We start from the raw sequence: 23,725 nt of genomic DNA, 5'->3' as shown, positions 1-23,725 counted from the left end.
CTGGCTTTTTTATTTTTTTGATTTTTGTGTTTGTATGTAAATGAGGGATTTTAGAGTTGGCCTTGGGTAATATTATAGTTTTAGCTTCTGTTTTTGATATTTTATTTATAGTTATTTGATGGAGAGATAGATAGATAGATAGGTAGAGAGAGAGAGAGAGGGAGAATGGGTGCTCCTGGGCCTCCAGCCATTGCAAACAAACTCCAGATGCATGCACCCGCTTATGCATCTGGCTAACATGGGTCCTGGGGAATTGAACCTGGGTTCTTTGGCTTTGCAGGCAAATGCCTTACCCGCTAAGCCATCCCTCCAGCCCACTTCTTCTGTTTTAATTTACCTTGTTTCTGAGTTAGGTGGCTTTTCTTTCTCATGTCTAATTATACCAGCTGGGTCTTCAACTGCTATGTAGAACACCAGGGACAAGACTGGGCATCCTGGCCCTAGATGCCTTCAGCTTTTCACCATGGAGGAACCAGCTAGGGGTTATATATACACTTACTGTTTGCCTGGAAACTTCTATCCCCACTTGAAGGAAAGTAGAGGCTTCATTAAACTGCTTGTGCTTTTGAACTTTCATTAAATCAACTATGAAGAAACAGACTGGATCAGTGGGATTAGAATCAGTAGATGTTGGTTAAGGAGTCAGCCAAGTGGAAAAGCCTTAACGTCCTGTGTTCCTCACTATAGCAACTGAACACTACATTCTACGTGCAGAGGTTTACAGAACTTTGTGAGTTTTTGAAAAATGCATCTTCCTTATTTAAAAGCAATAAAAATTATACACACACACACACACACACACACATTTGGCAAATCCTAAAACATAGGGAATAAGATGAATCACTTATAATTCTGCCACCTATTATTTGATGAGTATTTTGATGTGCATTGTAATTTTTTAATTCGCTGCTAGGAAATGACTATGCTCTCCTGCACAGTAAGCATGTGCTTTACCACTGAGCTATACCCACGACCCACACAATATTTTATCTACAAATTTGGGCTCATAATTATTTTTCTTTCAATAATTCTATTTTCATATAGTAGATATAGCCTAAGGTTTTCTTTCCCCCCTTGAGTTTTCTTTTTAAGTTTTAATTGACAACTTCCATAAGTATGGACAATGAACCATGATAATCTCCTCCCAATACCCCCATTTCCTGTCTCCCAAATCCACCCCTCCATTGAATCCCTTTTTCTTTCCAACTGGTCTCTATTCTACTTTTTTTTTTTTTTTTTGGTTTGTTTGTTTTGTTTTTTCAAGGTAGGGTCTCACTCTAGCTGAGGAATTCACTATGTAGTCTCAGGGTGGCCTTGAATTCATGGTGATCCTCCTACCTCTGCCTCCCGAGTGCTGGGATTAAAGGTGTGCGCCACCATGCCCGGCTGTCTCTATTCTATTTTGATGTCATCATTTTTTTCCTCTTGTTATGAAGGTCTTGTGCAGGTAGTGTCAGGCACTGTGAGGCCATGGATATCCAGACCACCTTGTGTCTGGAAGACTGTATTGTAAGTACCTCTACTATTCTGTTTTCCATCTTTCAAAATGGTTCTTGAACCTTGGAGGGTGTGATAGAGATGTCTCACTTAGTGCTGAACACTCTACTGTCACTTCTTTTTGGCACTGTGGTGAGTTTTGAGTCACACCAGTGGTCACTGATATCTTAAAAGAGAAGCTTCTCTGACCAAAAGTGAGAGTAGCATTAACATATGGGCATAAATGTAAGTGCTTAGAGGGTAGTTTGGTGGGCATAATGCATGCATTTAGCCAAACAGCAGTGTTCGTTACTCTCCTAGGGCTCATGAACTGCCCCGCCATAGATTTTTGACTAGGTTTTCAGTAGCAGGCACATATTCCCTCCTGTGGAGTGGGCCTCCAGCCTAGTCAGAGAGCAGTTGATTTCCCCCATAACAGACATGCCACCATTGCACCAGTTGGGACATTTTTAAGGCTTTCAGAATCCACTGCTGGTTTGCACCATTGTGACTTCTCTCTCTCTCTCTCTCTCTCTCTCTCTCTCAAAAGGTTGCATACTGCATAGCTCTGTCTAGCATTCTGACAGTTAGAAAAGGAAGGAGGTTTCTAGCTCAATTTCTCAGTGTCCTGTAGCCCAAGCATGTGGAATCTTCAGCAATAGGATCTTATCATTTAGTTCTGGTGGGAAACCAAGAGCCTTGGCCATGGCCTGTTGTGCTTTGGGGCATTAGGGGCCTCCCTGGCCAACAACTCACTGGAAGGTATATTACTCTGACACTGAAAATTTTCTAATAACAATCTATGACTTCCGGGTGCACCATTATCCACCTCTATAGGATACTTCTGCCCAGAATTTTTAAAAACTCTCTCTCTCTCTCTTTTAAAAAAAGAATATATATTTGGCTAGCAAAGAAGTAGGCTTCCATATGGCTTATTCATATCCTTGAGATTTTAAACTGTTCTCTATTGTTGGAAGTTGATATTGCTCACATTGCCCTCTCCATTATAAATAGGTTGTTGCACTGAATATTATTTAAACAAAATTGTGTGTGCATATCTATGATTTTTTTCTCAAGTTTATTAACATTTTCCATGATTATAAAAAATATCCCATGATACTACCCCCCACTTTCCCCTTTGAAATTCCATTCTCTATCATATCCCCTCTCCATCTCAGTCAATCTCTCTTTTATTTTGATGTCTTGATCTTTCCCTCCTCTTATGATGGTCTTGTGTAGGTAGTGTTAGGCACGGTGAGGCCATGGATATCCAGGCCATTTTATGTCTGGAGGGAGCATGTTGTAAGGAGTCCTACCCTTCCTTTGGCTCTTACATTCTTTCCGCCACCTCTTCTGCATTACACCCTGAGCCTCGGAAGGTGTGATCGAGATGTTACTCAGTACTCCAGTCACTTCTTTCCAGCACTATGATAACCTTCTGAGTTGTCCCAAGGTCACTGCCATCTGAAAAAAGAAGATTCTCTACCCAAAGTGAGAGTAGCATTAATATAAGGGTATAAATATTAAGGGTAGTGCTTACTGGGCAGTTTGATGAGCATAGTATATACATTTTTCCAGATATCAGCAGATGTTACACCCCCAGGGCTCATGACTACCCCTGTTTTAAGTTTTCAGTATCAGGGATGTATTCCTCTATGATTTTTTAATATATATTGTTTCTATAGCTAGATCTTTGAATAAAACATTTAAACTTTTTAAAAGCTTTTGATATGGGTTGCAAACCTTCCCCCCACCCTTACACCCTATATCAACTAATACTCTTACGTAATAACACCTACAAGATATTTCTCTGTTCCCTAAAAAGATGCAGTTGTTGAGTACATGTCCATCAGCCCAGTATTTGGGAAGCTGAGAAAGAAAGGTTGTAAGTTTGATGCCAGTCTGTGCTGTAGTATGAGAATCTGGCTCTCCCCCCATCCCATCTTATTTGTTTTTGTTTTGAGGTAACCCAACAGACTGGCCTTTTTTATGAGAGAGAGAGAGAGAGAGAGGGAGAGGGAGAGGGAGAGGGAGAGGGAGAGGGAGAGGGAGAGGGAGACAGCATATTGGTGTGCTAGGGCCTCCGACCATCCAACCACCGTAATCAAACTCCAGACATGTGTGCCACCTTGTGTGCGCATGTGCAACCTTGCACATGCATCACCTTGTGCATCTGGTTTATATGGGAGCTGGGGAGTTGAACATGGGTCCTCAGGCTTTGTAGGCAAGCACCTTAACCACTAAGCCATCTCTCCAGGCCTCATCTTATATTTACATTTTGATCAACTTTTATATCTTAAGTTGTAAGATGGTTATTGTGTAAAATTCACATTTCTTCTGCTCTGAGCATTTTGCTGGTAACAGTTTATAGAATCATCATGAGTGCTTACAAAAAAATTTGAATGTACTTTAAAACAATAAGTGGTGCTGAAAGGAGAATATTTGTTAAGCACTTCGGTGTCCAAGGCCAGGCGAAAGAGCCTGCTGGAGTCTTCAGAAGGTCTAGGCGTGGCCCTCGAGGGTCACAGGTGGGTAAGCACCACCAGGCTCATATCGTCTAAGAACAGTGTTTCTCAGTCTTTCTAGACCCACACCAACAAAACCCCTTGCTCATGGTCCTCTGTGTTCACTCCTTTTGTAAGCCTGGCTTTCTCTTCTGTATCATGAATTACAGCACCACATCCGTGGAATGTGTGCTTTAAAATCACCTGTACACATGGGGACATCCTGTTCTGATGCCCCTTCTTGGAGATCTACTTTGTTAGAGAGCCTCCCTGCGGAGGACCCCATGGAGTTTATGTTAAGAACACAAGACACGAGTCACTTCCCACGTAGCCCCGCTTGACGAGGCCTCGGTTAACAATGTTCCTCTTGCCATTGTAAAGGCCTCAGGTGCCAGCCGCCATCGTTGGCCCTTTCCCTCTTTTCCGAGGTACCCTTTTTCTGCCATCTGTGAGTAGTCAGCCTGTTCCTCTTTTGTGCTCCCCATATAGTACCCAGCGTCATCCCTGATTCTAAATAGCCTGCGGAAGGTTGGGGCTCTGCCTTGTAACTATAATTGGCTTTCTTGCTCCGTCCCTCACCTTCTTACATCGACTATTGCATGTCATCTGCTATATGTCACCATAGACTTGATGACCTAACTAACCCTTTTGTCACTAGAAGTAGCTCCTATAATGTTTGTTTGAGCCAGCAGACGGCCAGTGCTTGATCAAACTCCATGTATGTAGTAAATATGTGCTGAATCACGATGAGTTGGAAATATTCTTTGCTTGAGTTTATATTGATGTGTTTTATTTAGTTGAGATGTATTAACCAATATTTATATTGTACTTGTCTTTCTTCCCCTGCCCTAGAGTTCTTATTTTCTATTAGATTCTTATGGGTGTGGTGTGGTGGTGTGTGTGTGTGTATTATATGCATGTGTCGGTACTCATGAGCCACCTCATGCACTTTCCTGAGGTGCGCATGTGCTGGTTGGAGCACAAAGTTAGGTGCTCCATCGCCCATAGCTCTTGCACCCCTCTTGTTTGAACTAGAGTCTTTTACTGATCCCAAAGCTTGCTGTTAGTTTTGTAAGCTCTGGTAATTTGTGAGTCTCTGCTCCTCAACAGGACTGGAGTTAAAGGTGTATATGGCTGTGCCCCGCTGTTGAACATGGGCTCTCAGAGTTGAACTTGGGCAGCCTCAGGCCACCTCAGGTCCTCATGCTTGCTTAGGAAGCACGCTAGATAGCTGAGCCATTTCTCCAGCCCTCTCTTTAGATGTACTAAAGGACTGTACTAAAAATTTGCATGTGGTTTCTTTTTTATTGGGAACTTTAATATGTGAACATACAGAGGAACCTTCTCTCCCAAGGTAGTCCTTCTTCTGTTCTGTTGTCTCATTCCGTTTGTCCTCTTCCATCTCATGTCCAAATGTTCGTGAGCTCTGAACCATGCTGGTTTCGTGGGGGTGTAGGTAACCACTGTGGGGTCATGAATGCACCAGTTGGCTCATGTTTGTAAAACATCTGTTACCATCTCTGTTGAACGTTATGAGGAAGCTGAGGGTCCCCGGTTTCATTGGTTTCCCCCAAATCACTCAATGAATCACTGTAGATACTAATGCCAGTGAGCCCCAGACATCACTCACCAATCTCTGGCCCCATTCCCGAGATTCTTAGACTTGCTTTTCCAGGCTGTGCTGTGACCCCTATCTTACGGTAGGGGTGCTGTCTCTGTCAGAACCCCTGGTGGCACAGGGGTTGCTATGAGGGGAGGACAAGCCTGAGAGGTCTTGAAAAGTCATGAGAAGTCGAAGCCATGAACTGGAGGAAGTTCAAGAGCCAAATGTGTCTCCATTTTTTCAACCTGAGAAAGTAGAAGACTCATGGCATCACCAGAAGAAGTAGTCTCACACTAGCCCAGGCCGGCCTCAAAATCCAGCGATCTTCCTGCCTCAACCTTCCAAGTGCTAGGTGTGTGCATGCCTACTGACCCTCATGCTTGTCAGCTTGCTGGTCAACTGATGTGTGCGATGCACTTTGAAAAAGGTCCTTTTGCTCATGATGGTCATCAACAGTGTGGCCAGCTATGTTGTTACTTGAGTCCAGGTGAATGGAAATACCCACTTCAATACTCCTGATGCTCCCAGTGGATCAGCTCTGGCCTGCCTCCTGAATTTAGATAGCTTGTGAGCAAATAATGTTCTTTTTTTTTTTTTTTTACATCTTAATATGATTTTAAAAAAACATGAGAAAAATATTATGACATGAAATGACATGAAATTCAAATTTAAGTGTCTACAAATACAGTTTGCTGGAACATAGCTGAACTCATTTGCCACATGGAGTTTAAGATGGTTGCTGTCAGACTCTGTGAGAAAGGGAGGCTGTCCTGCTTCCATCCCTCCTCTACCTGCTGAAGTTCCCAGGTGGGAGTTAATTTAAGGAAATCTCATCTTGTGGACTGGAGCGATGGCTTAGCAGTTAAGGTGCTTGTCTGTGAAGCCTAAGGACCTAGGTTCGATTCCCCAGAACCCATGTAAGGCAGATGCACTTGGTGGCACATGCATCTCATTTGCAGTGGCTAGAGACCCTGGCAAGCCCATTCTCTCTGCCTTTTCCTATCCCTCTTTCTCTGATAAATTAATAAAAATAGAAAAGGAACCTCATTTTTGCTTTTTTTTTTTACTGGTTTCTTTTGCTTGATAGTAAAGCGATTATACTCATCTTTTTTCTTCCTTTCTAGTGCTTTTAAAAAATCTTTTGTTTATTTATTTGAGAGAGAGAGAAAGAGGGGGAGAGAGAGAGAGAGAGAAAGAGAGATATTGAGAGAGAGATTGACAATGGGCACACCAGGGCCTCTAGCCATGGCAAATGAATTCCAGATGCATGCACCAGCATGTGTATCTGGGTTCTGGGGCAATCGAACCTGGGTCCTGTGGCTTTATTGGCAAGTGCCTTAACCACTAAGTAATTTCTCCAACCCCATCTTCGGTGCTTTTAATAAATGAATATTCAGTGTTGAAGCACCCATTGTAACATTAAAAGTCAGTCAAGGGTAAAATGCTACCACCCAATCCTAATCTACTCTTGGTCACTTGAACACGTTTCCAGGGTTTTCTTTTTTTTTTTTTTTGCATGCATATGTGTATATGCATGTTATTCGCATATAAGTTGGCATGCCTGTGTGTTCAGGTGCATGTGTATAAATGTGCATTTGGAGGCCAGAAGTTGAAGTCAGGGGTCTTACTCATTTGCTTTCTGTTTTATTCTTTAGTCTCTCACTGAACCTAGAGTGCACTGATTTGGCTAGAGTTCCTAACCAGTGAGCACCAGGGATTTGCTCTCTGTCTTCTTAGCACTGGGATTCTAAGCATTTACATGGGTGCTGGGAGTTTGAACTGAGGTCCTCACGCTTATGTGGCAAGCACTTTACCTGTGGAGTTTACCTCCTCAGCTCCTGATCTTTTATTTTAATTAAATTAATTAATTAACTTATTTATTTTTCCCAGGTAGGGTGTCACGCTCTCACGCTAGCCCAGGCTGACCTGGAATTCACTCTGTAGTCTCAGTGTGGCCTCAATCTCTCGGCGATCCTCCTTCCTCTGCCTCCCGAGTGCTGGGATTAAAGGCATGCACCACCACGCCTGGCTGATCTTTTATTTTGATTGATGTATCCTTCTCCTCTTGGCCATATTTCTAAACGGTGTGCATAAAAATCACATAGTTGCTGCAGTTCTCTCTAGCTGACTTTCATAAGTCTTACAAATATTTTTATTTATTATTTCTTTTCAAGTGGTGGGAGGAGGATGGGCATTCCAGGGCTTCTTGCCACTGCAAAGGAACTCCAGGTGAATGCGTCCCTTTGTACATCTGGCTTTACATGAGTAGTGGGGAATCAAGCCCAGGCCGTCAGGTTTTGCAAGCAAGTGTCTTTAACCACTCAGCCATCACTCCAGCCAACAAGTATTATTTTTATTATTTATAGTGGCTAAGTTGTTAGAGAATGGAACAGTTCTCAAAAGTAAGAAGTTCTTTCCTTTGGTGATATTCTTTTGTCTTCAAATATGGTATGAATGCTTTTTAAAAATATTTTTATTTGGGCTGGAGAGATGGCTTAGCGGTTAAGCACTTGCCTGTGAAGCCTAAGGACCCCGGTTCGAGGCTCGATTCTCCAGGTCCCACGTTAGCCAGGTGCACAAGGGGGCACATGTGTCTGGAGTTCATTTGCAGTGGCTGGAAGCCCTGGTGTGCCCATTCTCACTCTCTCTCTGTCTCTATCTGCCTCTTTCTCTCTCTGTCACTCTCAAATAAATAAATAAAAATGAACAACAAAAAAATTAAAAAATATTTTTATTTATTTTAACTATTTTATTTATTATTTATTTTTAAGGAGAGAGAGAGAGAGAGAGAGAGAGAAAGAGCACACTAGGGCCTCTTGCTATTTCAAATGAACTCTAGATGCCTGTACCACTTTGTGAATCTGGCTCTATATGGGTACTGGGGAATCAAACCCAGGCTGTCAGGCTTTGCAAGCAAGTACCTTTAACCACTGAGCAATCTCTCCAGTTCCCCAAATCATTTATTTTTACTGACAATTTCTTACATGCACATAATAGATTTTGATCTCAATTCTCCCCCATGACCTTCTTTTGCCCCTCATTTCTCTTGTATTGAGCCCCCTTGAATGATTTTTGGAACCAGTGCTCAGCTGCCTTGGCTTGTCCATTACTCTTTTCTACCTTGTTCGCTGCTACCTGATACTGATTGAGTGTGAAAGACGAAGAATAAAGCTAAAGAAAAAAATGTCAGAGAAAAAACAATGAACACAACAGCTTGAAGGTGATTTCCTGTCTCTTTCCTCAGGCCTTCTCCCAATATATTTAGTAATCATAGAAAAATCATTTAGCAAACAAAAACAATCTCCGTTCATCTCACCAGGAGGTGAGGGGTGTTTGCACTAGCTCTTCCATGTCTTCATAGGTGCGAAGGAAAACAAGACCATTACGGTCATTATGTTAATGCTGTTGACACTGTATTTCATACAAAAAGTTTTGAATGTGTCACATCAACTTAGTGCTTTGAAATTCAAGTCAAAGATGGCTTTTTATATCTTGTTTTCTTATTTTTTCCTAGTGAGAAGCTGGATGGAAAAGCTAAAAGACAAGGTAAGCAAAACCTTTTCTTGTTCTTGACTTCTGGAGGGCAGACAGAGGGCTCTGGAAGACAACAGATGTGCTGGGCGTCAGGGCTGCGCTGCTGGGACTCTGGGAAAGTTACGGGCCTCTCCCAGCAGGCGGCTCTTTCGTCAGCCCCCGTGGGACACAGGAGACACCCTGCTCTCTGCAGCATCATTCGTTCTTACCATGGTGTATGGATTTACCTGGGGTGGCATGCTCAAATGAGTAATAACCTTGATGTTCCAAGCAGAACGTCTTTTAGGACTTTCAGCAGTGTTATAACTTTCTATCTGGCATTTCCTGTCCTGGTGTGGGATAAGAAATTACTTTGCCAGCACTTGGCAGGCAGAGGTAAAGAGGATCTCCGTGAGTTCGAGGCCACCCTGAGACTACATAGTGAATTCTAGGTCAGCCTGAGCTAGAGTAAGACCCTACCTCAGAACTCCCCCCCACCAAGAAAAAAACCCACAACTCTGGTTAGACACTTCTCACTGTTATTATCTGCATGGCCAACTATGGAAAAATACTTTCTTGTATTCGTTTTACAAAGTGAGGGACAATTTTAATTTCCTTCCAGGTTCATTTTCCATCTTCTTTTGATTTTTCAATGTTATCCAACTTTTCACCTTTGGTTACTTTGTAATTTTGTAATTACTCATAAAAATATTGATGGGGTTTTGAATTCCTTGGTGTAGCCCATGTCAGATTCCATTATCATAGCTCATGCCAAAGTTAAGCGTGTTTTCAGTTATGTAGATGTTTTCAGTGGTCAGATATTGAGTAACTTCTAGTTTTCCAGTCTCAATATATTTCTATTTATGGTATTCCCTACTTTGATTTGGAGTCAGTTTGCCTGTATTAGAATTATTAGTATTTGTTTTGCTGCAGCTTAATGCAAAAGAATAAAAGCAAACATTCAATTGCAATTAAAATTATGTAATTATATTAGTTCTCACTACTTTCCTGCTTCTCAGCACAAATTAGCATACATTAGTTTTTGAGGATGGGTTATTTTGTCTTCATACATGTTAAGAGTGATGATAGAAAAGCTGTTGAGGCTGATTTTGGATCAGATAGACAGGAGAAAGAGTTGGAGGAAGAAAAGTTAAAAATTTTGGACCTGGAAAAATCTACATTGGTAAGCACTTCATATGATTGTTCAGGAGAAAATAAGATACAATGAAAAGGAGGCAGGCTTTGGTATGTTATCTATGAATTTGAATGCTGTTCTTTCTGTAGAAAATATCACTCTGAGTTCCAAAAGAAGACAAAGAAATAAGGAAATAAATTTCAGCATATAGCCCACTTTGAAGCTTGATCTTATAACAGTCATTTATATTTCTACCTTGTTAGTTATCATTTTCAGAAGGTATTTGATGAATGTCACAGAGTCCTTTGGACTGAAAACTAAACACATAGTCCATGGAGCTCTTTATCCACATCAGGAAACCCTCTCAGTTTAGCTCAGTAAATTGTTCTAATATTGGGTTTCAGTTAAAGAGGATCTAGAACGGGAAGTGTTTTCAGAAGTCCAAATCATTTCCTTTGCTGCTTTTGTTCGTTTTTCTTGTTAGGATTAAGATTATCTGTGAGTGGCAGACAATCCCCAACCACGGTTTAGCTGGGGTCACTGTTTCTGGGGACAATAATATGAAAGACCACAGCTATAGGGAGTCAGGCTGCTCGAGTTTGATGCCCTACTGGTAATTTGTCACTTTCACTGCCAAGGTGACAGCTTGCTTCTGAATGGCAGTTCCAACTTATCTCTGTCCATTTTCTATCCAGAAAGAAGCAGGGAAAAAGAAGACTAAGAATGCTCCTTCCTTCCTTTTGTGTGTGTGTGTGTGTGTGAGGGGGGGGGGGAATTGGTGTGCCAGGGCCTCAGACACTGAAATTGAACTCCAGATGCGCCTCCTAGTGGGCATGTGAGAACTTGCGCTTGCCTCACTTCTGCATCTGGGTTAGTATGTTTTGGAGAATCAAGTATGGGTCCTTTGGCTTTGCAGGCAAATGCCTTAACCCCTAAAGGGGTAGATAAAGGAACTCTGTCATTCTTGAAGGGAGAGGGAGAATAAAGGCCCTGTTCTCCATTTGAAGAGTGTGTGCTTGAATTCACATGTTCCAGGAGCAGCATATCATCTCTTGGTAAAACTAATCATGTGCTCATACCCAGCTTCATGGAAGCCAAGGGAGGAGAAGTAATATTTATTTTTTTCCTAGCCCCGAACTGGAAGCTTTTTTTTTTTTTTTTTTTTTTAAAGAACTCAGAAGTAACAAACTAATTTATTCGAGGAAATTTCAAGGCAGCATAACATTCAGGGTATATTTACCAGGTTTATCCTGAGAATGGGGAAGGAAAACAGCAATAGGATATAAAAAGGCATCCTGAAAGCCTGAGGCCACCTGCACAATACTGCAGGATATGAAGGCCAAAAAATAATGTGAGCAAAGGTATCTGCTACGGAGCTATAGGATTGTTTGCCCTACTGGGTTTTGTCTTGCTTTGGTCCAATCCTTATGTTTCTTTTGTACTGTCTCCCCATTCTTACTGTTTCTGGGATGGGAATATTTGTTTTGCCATCATTTCTTGGAAGCATGTACATTTTTAAAAAATCCTATAGGAGCTCATAAGAGTTTTTCTTTGCTTCTCAAAGGACTTTAGACCTCTGAGCAGAGCTATTAAGAGTGCGGGAACTTTTGAAGTTGAATGAAACACATTTTGTTGTGTGAGATGACCAGGTGCCTGTGTGGTCCAGGGCACACTCCCGCCAGCATGGTGTCAGACTGTGACAAGCCTTCTCTCATGGTGCACTGTGCCCTCTGAGAGTGTGATACAAAGTAAACCTTTCCTTCCTTAGGTTTCTTCTGTCAGGTCTCTAGTGACAAGAATCAGTGAGTTCCAGGTTCAGTGAGAGACCTGCCCCAAAAGACAAGGTAGAGGGGCCACAGAGATTGTTCAGCAGTTAAAGGTGCTTGCTTGCAAAGCCTGCCAGTCCCATTTTAACTTCCCAGCCACCTACGTAAAGCCAGACACCTGGTGTTTGTTTACAGTGGCAAGAGACTCTGGCATGCCCGCACACATATATAAATAAGTTAATAGTGAGGTGGAACACAATCGAGGAAAACATTTTGTGCCCACATAATTGTACACACACACGGACACATACACAAACACCACACACAGAAAAGAGAGAAGATTAAAATTTTTATACATATATGGAAGTACTGTAGAGTATTAAAAATTAATGAACTAGAGCTGGAGAGATGGCTTAGTGGCAAAGTCACTTGCCTTGAAGCCTAAGGACCCATGTTCAACTCTCTAGACCCCATGTAAGCCAGATGCACAAGGTGACGCAAGTGCACAAGGTGGTGCGTGTGTCTGGACCTCGGCCTGGGACGCCAGTCTTACTCAGGAGACTTTCCTCCCTGTCCCGGTGGGCTGACCACGAGGGAACTTCTCTCTGCTTTTGGGGAGACAGAAGAATGGAAACAAGCTCTCGGAACCCTTCCCTATCCAGCGGAGAGGTGTTGCTTCTGACAGGTGACACAAAGAACTGAGTATGTGCAGCTCGGCCCGTGATGAACTCCCTACCTTTGAGAGCTGAATGCTCCAAATACAAGAAGTGAGCCTCTTTTCCACGAGGCAGAAGAGAGACCTAGGGTTTTCTCCAATCAGGGAGAAATATTAGGGAATCTGAACAGAGAAAAAGTCAGCCACGTTCTGTCCTTCAGTTTCACTGCTGGCAATGCTGAAGTTGAGGTGCTGGGATTGAACCTTGGGCCTTGTGCATGCTAGCCAGGCACTCGACCACTGAACTATATCTCTGGCCCTAAAGTTGGCATTTTCTTCTTTTCCTGTCTCCCATGCTTCATTCCCCAATGCGTTCTAAGGTTGGGGGGTGGTAAGAGAGCTATGGTTGGTGTCCTTAAACTCCACAAGCATCATGACACAGCCATAAACTGTAACTGTCAAAGTCTATGATATTTGTGTTCTCAAGTGACATTGAATCATTTCTTTTCAAGTCAGTGAACAATTATGTTCTAAAGAACGTATCTGCAAAGCACAAAAAGGATAAAGTATTATACAAAGGGCTTCTTTCATCGCTGGCATTAACAGTTTTACTTTACTGGGAACAGTGTTAGTCATGATCTGCAGAGGTTGGTCCCGGGCAATTTGAAGACAGGTCATCTTTATCTTCATAGGCTGTTCCACACCAAATACAGTACAGATGTTCTTCTCTTAAATAACTAGTCAGTATCTGTAATTTTTCCAGGACACTCAAGTCTTCACCCGGGTATTCGTCGTCGTCCTGCTCTTTTTCTTCTTCCTCTTCCTCAGCCTCCTCTTCAGGCCTTAACCAGTACCATGCCTCCCTGGGAACCTGAATATTCTTCTGGGCATCCAACTGCTGACAAGCTCGCTGGCTTCTTCTAAGATCTCCTTCCAGCCTCATTTCATCTTGTTTATTTTTAAGTCGCATCCGAAAGTCTTCCGTCGCTCTTTCTGCTGCTTGGTTTCTCATGTGCATCTTTCTTCTGTGGTTTTCTAATTTCTCCTCTGCTTTGCGTTTTAATAATGATTCGTGACCTATGCCACTTTTCCCTGTTTTGACATGGAGAGGAATTGGTTCAACAATACCACCTCCACTCTTGCCAAGAGCCTGGCCACTTTTATACCCCATCTTTTGAAGCAAAGCAAACCCTTTGTTTTCACAGCCTAGTGCATTCTTCAACCCAATGTCACGTCTTTCCCGTTCTTCCTCTTTTAAACTCTTCTGCCTGCTTTTCAGGTTAGCTTCTTGCTGCTTTTTTTCTTTTCGATGGGCTTCTCGGATCTGCCTCAGCATGGGGATTCCTGGTCTAATATCTTCTTGGACATTAATGAAGGAATCAGACATGTAGTCCTCCTCTTCCTCCATGTTCGACTTCATGGTATGAAGGGCCGGCACACCTGGCCGCACTGTCCAGCGATGGCCTGCCCGCCTGGGGCTGACCACCGGCCCGCGGCCCGGTTCCCAAGCCCGAACTGGAAGCTTTTTAGCCATAGAGAAAAGGGAGAGGGATAGTGAAGGACAATATATTTCAATAATCATAACTTTTTTAGTTAAGTCCCCAAGTTGGTGATGCTTGTTAGGCAAAGCTTATCTTAGCTACCTATTCATAATATCTTTGTGATGTCAAAATTGCTTCTTAGAATTGAAGATACATGACTAGATTGTATAATTAAGGACCAGTGATGTTGTTAAGTCATCCAAACTATCCTGTTTCTTTAAGCTTTAAGAAAACATCTGAAAGTGAATGCCTCAGTTTGTATCTCACAGCAGCATCTTAAGGTGTGGTCTGGGTCAGCGTCATCTGAACTTGTCAGACCCCACCTTAGGCTACTAAGTCAGAAACCCTTAGGACAGGGCTCTGTAGTCTGTTTCAGCCTGCCTTGTGTGATTCTGCTGTATGCTGTGGTTGGAGAACCACTGCTGCTTAGAAATCAAAAAGGCACTGTCTCAATACAGTAGTCTCGAGACACACAAGGTGTCATGTGGTTTCCTTAAAGCTTTCTCCGCAATAGATGTTTCTGAACAAATGTATTCTCCTAAGAAAATCCCCAAGCCAAGCGTACAAAACCAAGTATAGCTGCTCAGATTTTGACTTGTAATCTACTTAAATGTTTGAATGATTCTTTGGGAATTGATTTAAAATTTATGGGCAGGATACAAGACTACAACCAGCACAAAGAATACTTCTACCACTGTTAGCCTGGATGTGCCTGCTAACATTTTACCCTTCAATTGATTATTTGCTGTACATTCTCCCCCTCCTTTTTTTTTTTTTTCTGAAGCATTTGAGAACAAGTCGTTTATATCATGGCCAATTGACCCCTAATACTTCAATGCGTATTTCTCAAGAATAAGGAATTCTGTCATCAAATCTTAGAGCAGTTACTAACTCAAGCCCATTTAACACAGATAGGGTACATTTATGTACTTTGGTATCCATAGTGCAGTTTTTCAACAGTCCAGAAGTGTCCTTTCTAAGTGCATCTACTCCTCTAGTATAAGATTCAGTCTAGGATCACATAATGCATTTCATTTTAATGTTTCCTCAGTTTCTATTTATTTATTTATTTACTTATGAGACAGAGAGAGAAGAGAAAGAGAGAGAGAGAATGAATGTCCCAGGGCCACCAACCACTGCTAATGAACTTCAGATGCATGCGCCACCTTGTGCATCTGGCTTATGTGAGTACTGGGGAGTTGAACCTGGGTCCTTAGGCTTCGCAGGCAAGCACCTTAACTTAAGCCATCACTCTAGCCCAGATTATGTGTTCTTGATTGGAAAAACACAGTAGTGGAATTATACTGTATCAGGATGTCATTTGGGAGGCCAGTAATTTTGAACAAAGAAAATGTACTGAACAGAATATATGCCTTAAAAAATATAAGTGGCCGGGTGTGGTGGCTCACGCTTTTAATCCCAACACGATCACCGTGAGTTTGAGGCCACCCTGAGACTACATAGTTAATTCCAGGTCAGCCTGGACTAGAGTGAAACTGTACCTCGAAAAACAAATAAACAAACAAACTATATATAAATATAGTATATGTATATGTATGTATGTATCTGTGAATGCCATCTTAATTTCATTTCTGAAAGAAAGCAAATCATAGGCTGTTCTGAGTAAGGCCTTCTTCTCCCTTAGTCAGTTTTTAAAATTTTTAAAAATTATTTTATTATTTTAGAGGAGAGAGCGAGAGAGAGAGAGAGAGGGAGAGGGAGAGGGAGAGAGAATTGTGCTAGGGCCTCAGCCACTGCAACTGAACTATACAGATGCTTGTGCCACCTGGTGGGCATGTGCGACCTTGCACTTGCCTCACCTTTGTGCATCTGGCTGACATGGGATCTGAAGAGTAGAACCTGGGTCCTTAGGCTTTGCAGGCAAGTGCCTTAACTTTTAATTTCTCCAGCCCCGTTGAAGATGATGGATTGAACTGCTTTGCCCCATCTTAGAATTTACTTGTGATGTTTGAAAGCAAGGGAGATGTCATTAAAAAGAAAAAGTGAAGGCTGACAAAAAGGGGAGAGGCATACATAACCAGATTTTTTGGGGGGACATCTGAAAAGAGCAACACATGGTGGAATATTCACATTGCTGGTGTGTATTAACTTAGATAACTGAAGGTGGCCCATGGAGGAGTTGGTCAGATTGATCTTCCAAAAGGTGGGATCTGGTCCTCTGAATGTAGAGCCCAGAAAAGGCTAGCCACCAGAGTTTTTATTCATCATATTTTAAACATACATGTGTATGTTTAAAATATAAAATATGCACTGAGACTGATGATTTATAAACAAACCCACATTTCTGGAGAAAGCACTACTTTTCTATCATTCAGTGTTTTCTAACATGGAAAATTCCAGAGTTAAAAAAATTTTTTGTTTATTATTTTTATTTATTTATTTGAGAGTAACAGACAGAGAAAGAGGCAGGTAGAGAGAGAGAGAGAGAGAGAGAGAGAATGGGCGCACCAGGGCCTCCAGCCACTGCAGACGAACTCCAGATACGTGCGCCCCCTTATGCATCTGGCTAATGTGGGTCCTAGGGAGTTGAGCCTCGAACCGGGGTGCTTAGGCTTCACAGGCAAGCACTTAACCGCTAAGCCATCTCTCTAGCCCTAATTCCAGAGTTTTAATAAACCTTAAGCAGTTCCATGAGAACTTTAGAAAAAAAATTGGGCTTCTACAAGGCATATTAATTTGTTGGAAAATGACTGGGCTTTGTTTCTCAGGGTAAAACACTTTCCATGCTGGTGAAAAAATTCCATGTCTTGCTCTAACTTCAGACTCTGGGAGGAAGACCTGTGAGGGAGGCAGCTGAACCCAGAGGGGGGTGCTGCAGCTTTGGAAGTTCTTGTCTGCTCCTCTCATATGCATCTAGAAACGTCAGGAGAGCTTCACTAAGTGCAAGCTTCAGCACTTTTTGGAAATTTTTATTCTCTCTCTCTGACTCACTCCGAGAGATACTGGAAACAGCTCGTGCTAGATTAGAAATTTAAGAAATAGTTAAATAGGGCTGGAGGGATAGCTTAGCCATTAAGGCCCCTTGCCTGCAAAGCTAAAGAATCCAGGTTCAATTCCCCAGGACCCATGTTAGCCAGATGCACAAGGGGGCGCACGCATCTGGAGTTTGTTTGCAGTGGCTGGAAGCCCTAGTGTGCCCATTCTCACTCACTCTGTCTTTCCCACTATATCTGACTCTAATAAATAAATAAAAGTAAAAATAAAATAAAACAGGAATAGTTAAATAACTGCTGAGCTTTATGTCCCTTCCCAAGTAATATCTGTCTACTTGCCAGCTTTTAAATTTTGTAACTGTCATGCATGGATAGGCTCCTGGGAACATAAGCCCATATCTGTATTCTCCCACAAAAGGACTCTGCAGCCCTCCCAGAGTGTTATTGCAGGGACCCCCTCAGCACACCGGCTTCTCCCTGAGTGTGGGTGGGTCCTGAGCTATGTACTCAAACCCAGGGGTATGCGGGGCTCATGCTGTATTCTTGGGACTGAACTCTTCACAGTAACTGTTGGGGGTGCTCGAAATATAAGCCTGTTACCTCCAGACTCCTTGGGACGTCGCTGGCAGTGGTCTTTGCCCCCCTTCAGCCGCTACTTGTTTTCAAGACTGGAGACACTCCCTACTGGGTGCAGTATTCCACCCACAGATATCAACCCAGTCATTTCAGGTGTGGATTTTCTCCTTGTCTTCCTGCCTAAGCTCCAACATCCAACTTCCCTCTTCTTTTCTTTGCAGATGCTTTTCTGTACTGTTTCCACAGTCTTACCTTTACTCATAAACATTTTATGTTGCCTTTCTTATTGTAATACAGAGAGAGAGAGAGAGAGAAAGAAGAAGAAGGAAGAGGAGGAGGAGGAAGAGGAGAGGAGAGGAGGCTGAGGGAGAAGAGTCAGAGAAAATAAAGAAGAGAGGGAGAGGGAGAGAGGGAGGAAGAGAGAGAAAGAGAGAAAGAAACTGTCAGGACTGTCAGGATCCTTTTTTACCATCCAAGGAACATAGTATTCCAGAGGACACTCCAATCCCTTGACACTTTGAGTTAGGCTATTTCCAATTTATAGCATTTTAATAGCATTCTCCAAACCCAATTCATCCATGTTTAATATAAATTATATTTCTGTCATCAAAAATTGATGTTGACAAATGTGCATTGGCAGTGTCTGGAGGGGCCAGTAGGTCTGCCTGACTTGCCTGAATACATCTAAGTATTTGAAATATTCAGAAAGCAATCATTCCTTTCCCTCCTTTGTTTTCTTCCTGCAAATAACAAGTGTTCTAGGTTGGGTTTTAGCTTATAAATAACAAAGCAGGCACAGGGATTCATCACGTCTTGAAGCCTGCTGCCACGAAGCAGAGGCGAGGAACCCAGGGCCTCACGGTCTGCTCTGTGTCCTCTCAGGCCGGCTACATGTCTGGAATGCTGGTGCCCGTCGGGGTTGGCATAGCAGGTGCCCTGTTCATCTTGGCAGCACTCTACAGCATTAAAGTGATGAATCGCCGAAGAAGAAACGGCTTCAAAAGGCATAAAAGAAAGGTATTGAAGTACCCAGAGTGAATCCTTGTCAGTCACAGAACATGTTTGCTTATCTAATTTGCTTAAGAAAGCACGGAGGGCGGGCATAGCTAATGGTGCGTGGGCAATGTTGACGTGGCCGGTGGTGGTTTGCTGGTGCGGATTAGCTGCCGGCTGGTGCCTCGGCTTCTTTGGTGACTGTCTTTTCCAGTGGTCTTGCGTCTCAGCTTTGCAGAGGGTTTAATGCTTTTTCTGTTTTCTTTCTCTAGCAGAGAGAATTCAACAGCATGCAAGATCGAGTGATGCTCTTGGCTGACAGCTCTGAAGATGAATTTTGAATTGGACTTGGGGCTAATTGGGATAGTCAATGATATTTTATTTTTCTTTTGGGACAAAAAGCAAGAAAGGAAGAAAAGAAAAGAAAAGAAAAGAACACTATCTTGCCACCTTGCTACTACCAGGCCTTCGGTCCGGTCCTAGCATCTGTTGGATAGTAGGTTTTTCTTGCACGGACCAGAAGAGGCATGCTGTAAACTAAATGTAACACACAGTGTTCGGCCATTCTGTAGTGAGCGTCCCCTCACCATGGGCTGTCATTTAGAAACACACAACACATGTGTTGTCCAGTAGGAATAGCTGAGTTAGGCACAGTAAATATTTTGTACTTTTCCACTGTCTTTTCTTCAGTTTGGATTTCCTGGCTGAAGTCAATGACTGTAGCCTTTAAGGCACACTTGACTTTGAAGCAGAAATCTTTACAAGAGATTAGCAAGCTACTCATGACTATGCCCTACCTTCTTCTTGAAATGGTCAGCTTGTGGGTGAGGGTACACCCTACATTCGAACCAAAACTAGAATCAACTTGGAATGACTTTTTTTTTTTTGTTGTTGTTGTTAAGATCTCTCAGAACATTAGAATTACATGGATATTTGTGTGTATCTGGCCCTAAGCACTCCAACCTCTTAGTTTTCTTTCTTTCTTTCTTTCTTTTTTTTTTTTTTTGAGGGTCTCACTCTAGCTCAGGCTGACCTGGAATTCACTAAATAGTCTCAGGGTGGCCTCGAACTCACAGCGATCCTCCTACCTCTGCCTCCCAGAATGCGGCGATTAAAGGCGTGCGCCTCCATGCCCAGCAGGTTTTCTTTTTTTTTGTCCACCCTCTGTCTTATTCTCATTGTTGGCAAGGAAAAATGCATCAGAAACAATGCATTAAGTGACTTCTTAATCTTCATGTATTCTTACTGTCTTAAGTGGTCCAACAAGTCTATCAATAGATTCTTAACTGGCTATCATTGAGATAGTCTTTTGTAAACTATTTGAGTTTGCCAAGAAGAAATGAGGAAGAAACCGAGATGAGGATAGCTAAGCTCTCCAGGCATTTCTTCCTGCCATTTGGTTTATGTGTGAACAATTCAGAACATTGGCTTTCCATATCATGGTCTTGGCTATGGAAGAAGTGGGCCACCATTGGTCTTTTTTGGGCTTTATTAGAAAAAGAAAAAAACAAAACAAAACAGACCTTCTCTGGTAGAAGGAGGCCTAGTGGTCAGAGCCCTAGTACAGAAAGGAGCATTGTGGAAAATCAGCCTTCCTCATAGTGTCCATGATGGGGACTGTCCTATGTCAAATGAAGCATTTACTTACCCTGTTTGGATCTGAGTATTTGAGACTTGTAGTTTCTTGAATTGTAGAGTAGTGACTTGGCTGATTTCCATGGAAGGATAAAGGTTGCTAATAATACTGTTACTATGGAGAACTGGTTTATATTCATTAGCGCCTGCTTTGCTGTGACCAAGGAGAGTCTCATTATTCTTCGTAGCTGCTGGATAAGGTAAAGGTAGGACAGATGCTTCAGTTTTTCCATTCGACCAAAGATGGAACTGAAGCAGAGAAGAGAAAGGATTATTGAGAGTTATACCTGTGGAGAATCAGCATGGGGTCCCCCTTGGACTCAAGATTATGCACCCTGTCTTTAGTGCCCCTTTCTACACACTTTGGAAGAAACAATGACATTTTGAGGTTGTTCTTTAAAATCAAGGTTCTAAGGGAGCAGCTGCTTAGTCAAGGAACATTGAGTAGCAATTAATTTTTTTCTTTTTCTGGTGTGTGTGATACGTGTACAGCGCATGCCCATGTGTGTGACCCTTGTACACATGTGAAGTTCACAGGAGGACACTCAGTGACGCCTGATTTCTCTGAGATGAAAAGCACCATGTTTTAGTTATGCTGGCTGCTTAGGGAGCCCAGCAATCCTCACGTGTCTGTCACCCTTCAAGGTTAGGGTTACAGGTGTATGCACCGAGGCCCTGCCTTTTATGTTTGAACTCATGCTTGCATGGCAAGCGTTCCTACCCGTTGAGTCATCTCCCCAGTCCCGTTTAGTACTAATTTCTGTCTTTATTAAATGAATGGTGAGTGATGTTTTACTAATGCCTCACGCAAATTCTTTCCTCCAACAGGAATTACAGTTATCATCTCTAGGAAATGAATAGAGAAAAGTTCCTAGATTTTACTCCTGAATGATGGGCCCACAAAAATGTTTCCATTGAATAATTTTAATTTTTTTTTTTTTTTGGCCAGGAAAAGTAAGCAAATGTGTGAAATTAGTAAAGATCGATGGAGAGTTTTGTGGAGGTAAATAGAAGTTAGCAAGTGGCAGATTGACTCAAGGTCAGATTTTAAAAATAGAGTCAAAATCAGGACATTCATAGGTAATTTGTAACTTCCTGAATAAAGCCAGCCTGCTGTTGCGTAAGGGCTGCTTTTCAAGTGGTTCTCAGGCTGCAGTCGGTGAGCATGCTAATAAGGTGGCGCTATTGTTTGTACTCTTGGAGAATTGTGCATAGGAAATATACAGTAGGGTCCGTTAGTTCAGCAGTACTGCTGGCCAGCCATGCTTGAGGGACTCAATATATAGCCTTCAATTAGATCAGGGCTAATAGATTGTCTCTTCCAACTAAAGTATAATAACATTACCAGTAACAGCCACAATTCACACGCATGAAGATGACGTGTGTGTGAATTGAGGCTTAAGCAGGTATCTCTGCCGCGCCTTCTGGCACACACTGCTGTTTAAAGAGAGAGTGCTTGCTTGGATCACAGTAGATTTCTTCTGTAGAAACCCATTTAAACACCTGGATAGAGAAAATGTGGCATGTGCATACAATAGACAATTCAGCGTTAAAAAGAAAGCCATCCTGTCCTTGTGATAGCATGCGTGGGCTTGGAGGGACTGTATGACCCGTAAAATTAGCTAGTCACACAAGGACCAACACTGCAGGAGCCCAGCGGTATGAGGTAGCCAAAGAGGGCAAACTCAGAAGCGGAGGTGGAATGGTGGTTTCCAGGGATTGGGGAAGACCTGGGGGAGTTGTTGGTCAATTGGTGTAAAGTTTCAACCATGCATGATATATAGATCCTAGAGATCTGCTATACAGCATAGTACCTATAGATGACAATGCTGTGTTATACACTTAAAATTCTTTTAAGATGGGGCCTGGAGAGATGGCTGTGCAGTTAAGGCACTTGCCTGCAAAGCCTGACCCTGGTTCAATTCCCCAGTACCCACGTAAAGCCAGATGCACATAGTGACACATTCATCTGGAGTTCCTTTGCAGTGGCTGGAGACCCAGGCATGCCCAGTCTCTCTGCCTGTCTCTCTTCTCCCTTTCTATCTCCCTCTGCTTGGAAATAAATAAATAAAATATTTAAAAACATTGTTAAGATGGGAGATATCATGTCCATATGTTTTTACCACAAGAAAAAGAGATAAGGGAGAGGAGAATCCTTTGGGAAAAGACACGTTCCCTAGTCATACCCTCTAATAAATCATATCTGTCAGAATCATGGGAGAGAAAGGAAAAGCAAAGCAAAGAGAAAAGGTGGAAGCTGCCAGAAAAAAGAATGGAAGGCTGGGATGAAGAGAAAGGGAGTTCTGTCATGCCCCTGATGCCATTTTTTCCCCTGTAATCAGAAGACAATATTTTTCTTTTCAACTGCTTTAACTTTTTTTTTTTTTATGTCTTCTGTAAGCTGCTTCTTAAATAGCTGCTGGCTGAATTTATATGCAATATTTGGAGTTAATTAGTATCCCAGGGTAACAGATTTCCCTTAGCAATGCTTCAGCCTTGGCTGCAGCTCACGCATTGCCTCAAAGGGAGATTTCCAGAAACACTTTCTTAACGTACCTGTACCTCTTTTGCCAAGAATGCTGTGAGGAAAATGAAAACAAAGTTTCTGAACATTTTTAGAGTCACTGCAGCGTAGCCAATAAAAACTGTCTCTTCATGTTATGATTTCATTTCTTTTTTTGTGGTCCTGGGATCAAACTCACACCTCCCTGCATGCTCGGCAAGTACCCTACCACTGGGCTGCACAGTCAGCCCCCATTTCAAGACTTTAAGTATTTTCAAGGCTTACACTTAAAATGATGTTGTAGTAGTGAAAATATCATGGAGTAATATGAGGTGTTTTACATGCCTGGGCTTTCTTTTCTCTGTGACTCTGGGTGTCTTCTTCTTGTGGAAGTTCAAATGAAACACTTTATTTGGAATCATATCCAGAACCTGGGTGGGGAGAAACATCAGGTCATCTACAGGTCTTATGAATTCTGTGGTTGTGGATAATCAGCGTTCCTGCCTGTTGCTAAGAAGCAGCTTTTGGAAATAAGATGCATTATTTGGCATGAGCTTATAGTTGTGTGGCCTTTTGACAAGACAGGCTTTGTTTTGACCATAAAGGCACGATTACAAGGGAAGAAAGCAATCTCTCTCTTCTTCTTCTCTCTTCTCCCTTCCTCTTTCTCTCTCATCCTGTGAAGGAATGGTAACAAGGAAAGGAAAATGAGTGGAAGAAAATGGAAGAAAAATCATAATATAAGGCAGAAATTAAAAATGGTTCAAAAAGTACAGTGTGCTAGAGGAGGCCGAATTTCTTAATGGGTGGAAGGATGCTTAGAAAAATAATTAAGGGGCTGCAGAGATGGCTTAGTGGTTAAGCGCTTGCC

At 42.4% G+C, this 23,725-nt stretch overlaps 2 protein-coding genes across 2 annotated transcripts in view; one reads left to right on the top strand and one right to left on the bottom strand.

Annotated features, from left to right (window-relative positions):
- Nucleotides 1-19,388, top strand: part of Armh4 (armadillo like helical domain containing 4) — a 114,967-nt gene extending 95,579 nt beyond the window's left edge. The window contains exons 3-5 of the mRNA XM_045155578.1: nucleotides 9,098-9,129; nucleotides 18,606-18,740; nucleotides 18,989-19,388. Coding sequence (XP_045011513.1) covers nucleotides 9,098-9,129; nucleotides 18,606-18,740; nucleotides 18,989-19,057 — 236 coding nt within the window. The 3' untranslated portion in view covers nucleotides 19,058-19,388. The remainder of the gene's footprint in view (nucleotides 1-9,097; nucleotides 9,130-18,605; nucleotides 18,741-18,988) is intronic.
- LOC123462068 (G patch domain-containing protein 11) lies at nucleotides 13,100-14,150 on the bottom strand. Its single transcript, XM_045153895.1, has one exon. It carries the CDS (start codon nucleotides 14,070-14,072, stop codon nucleotides 13,281-13,283), a length of 792 nt encoding a protein of 263 aa, XP_045009830.1. The 5' UTR covers nucleotides 14,073-14,150; the 3' UTR covers nucleotides 13,100-13,280.
- Nucleotides 19,389-23,725: the final 4,337 nt, after the last annotated feature.

Source organism: Jaculus jaculus, chromosome 7 (genome assembly GCF_020740685.1).
Source record: "Jaculus jaculus isolate mJacJac1 chromosome 7, mJacJac1.mat.Y.cur, whole genome shotgun sequence".
NCBI lineage: Eukaryota > Metazoa > Chordata > Mammalia > Rodentia > Dipodidae > Jaculus > Jaculus jaculus.
This window is presented reverse-complemented; position numbering and strand designations above follow the sequence as displayed.

Coding starts and splice junctions, on each gene's coding strand:
- LOC123462068 (XM_045153895.1), bottom strand. CDS start 14,072: ATGAAGTCGAACATGGAGGAAGAGGAGGACTACATGTCTGATTCCTTC.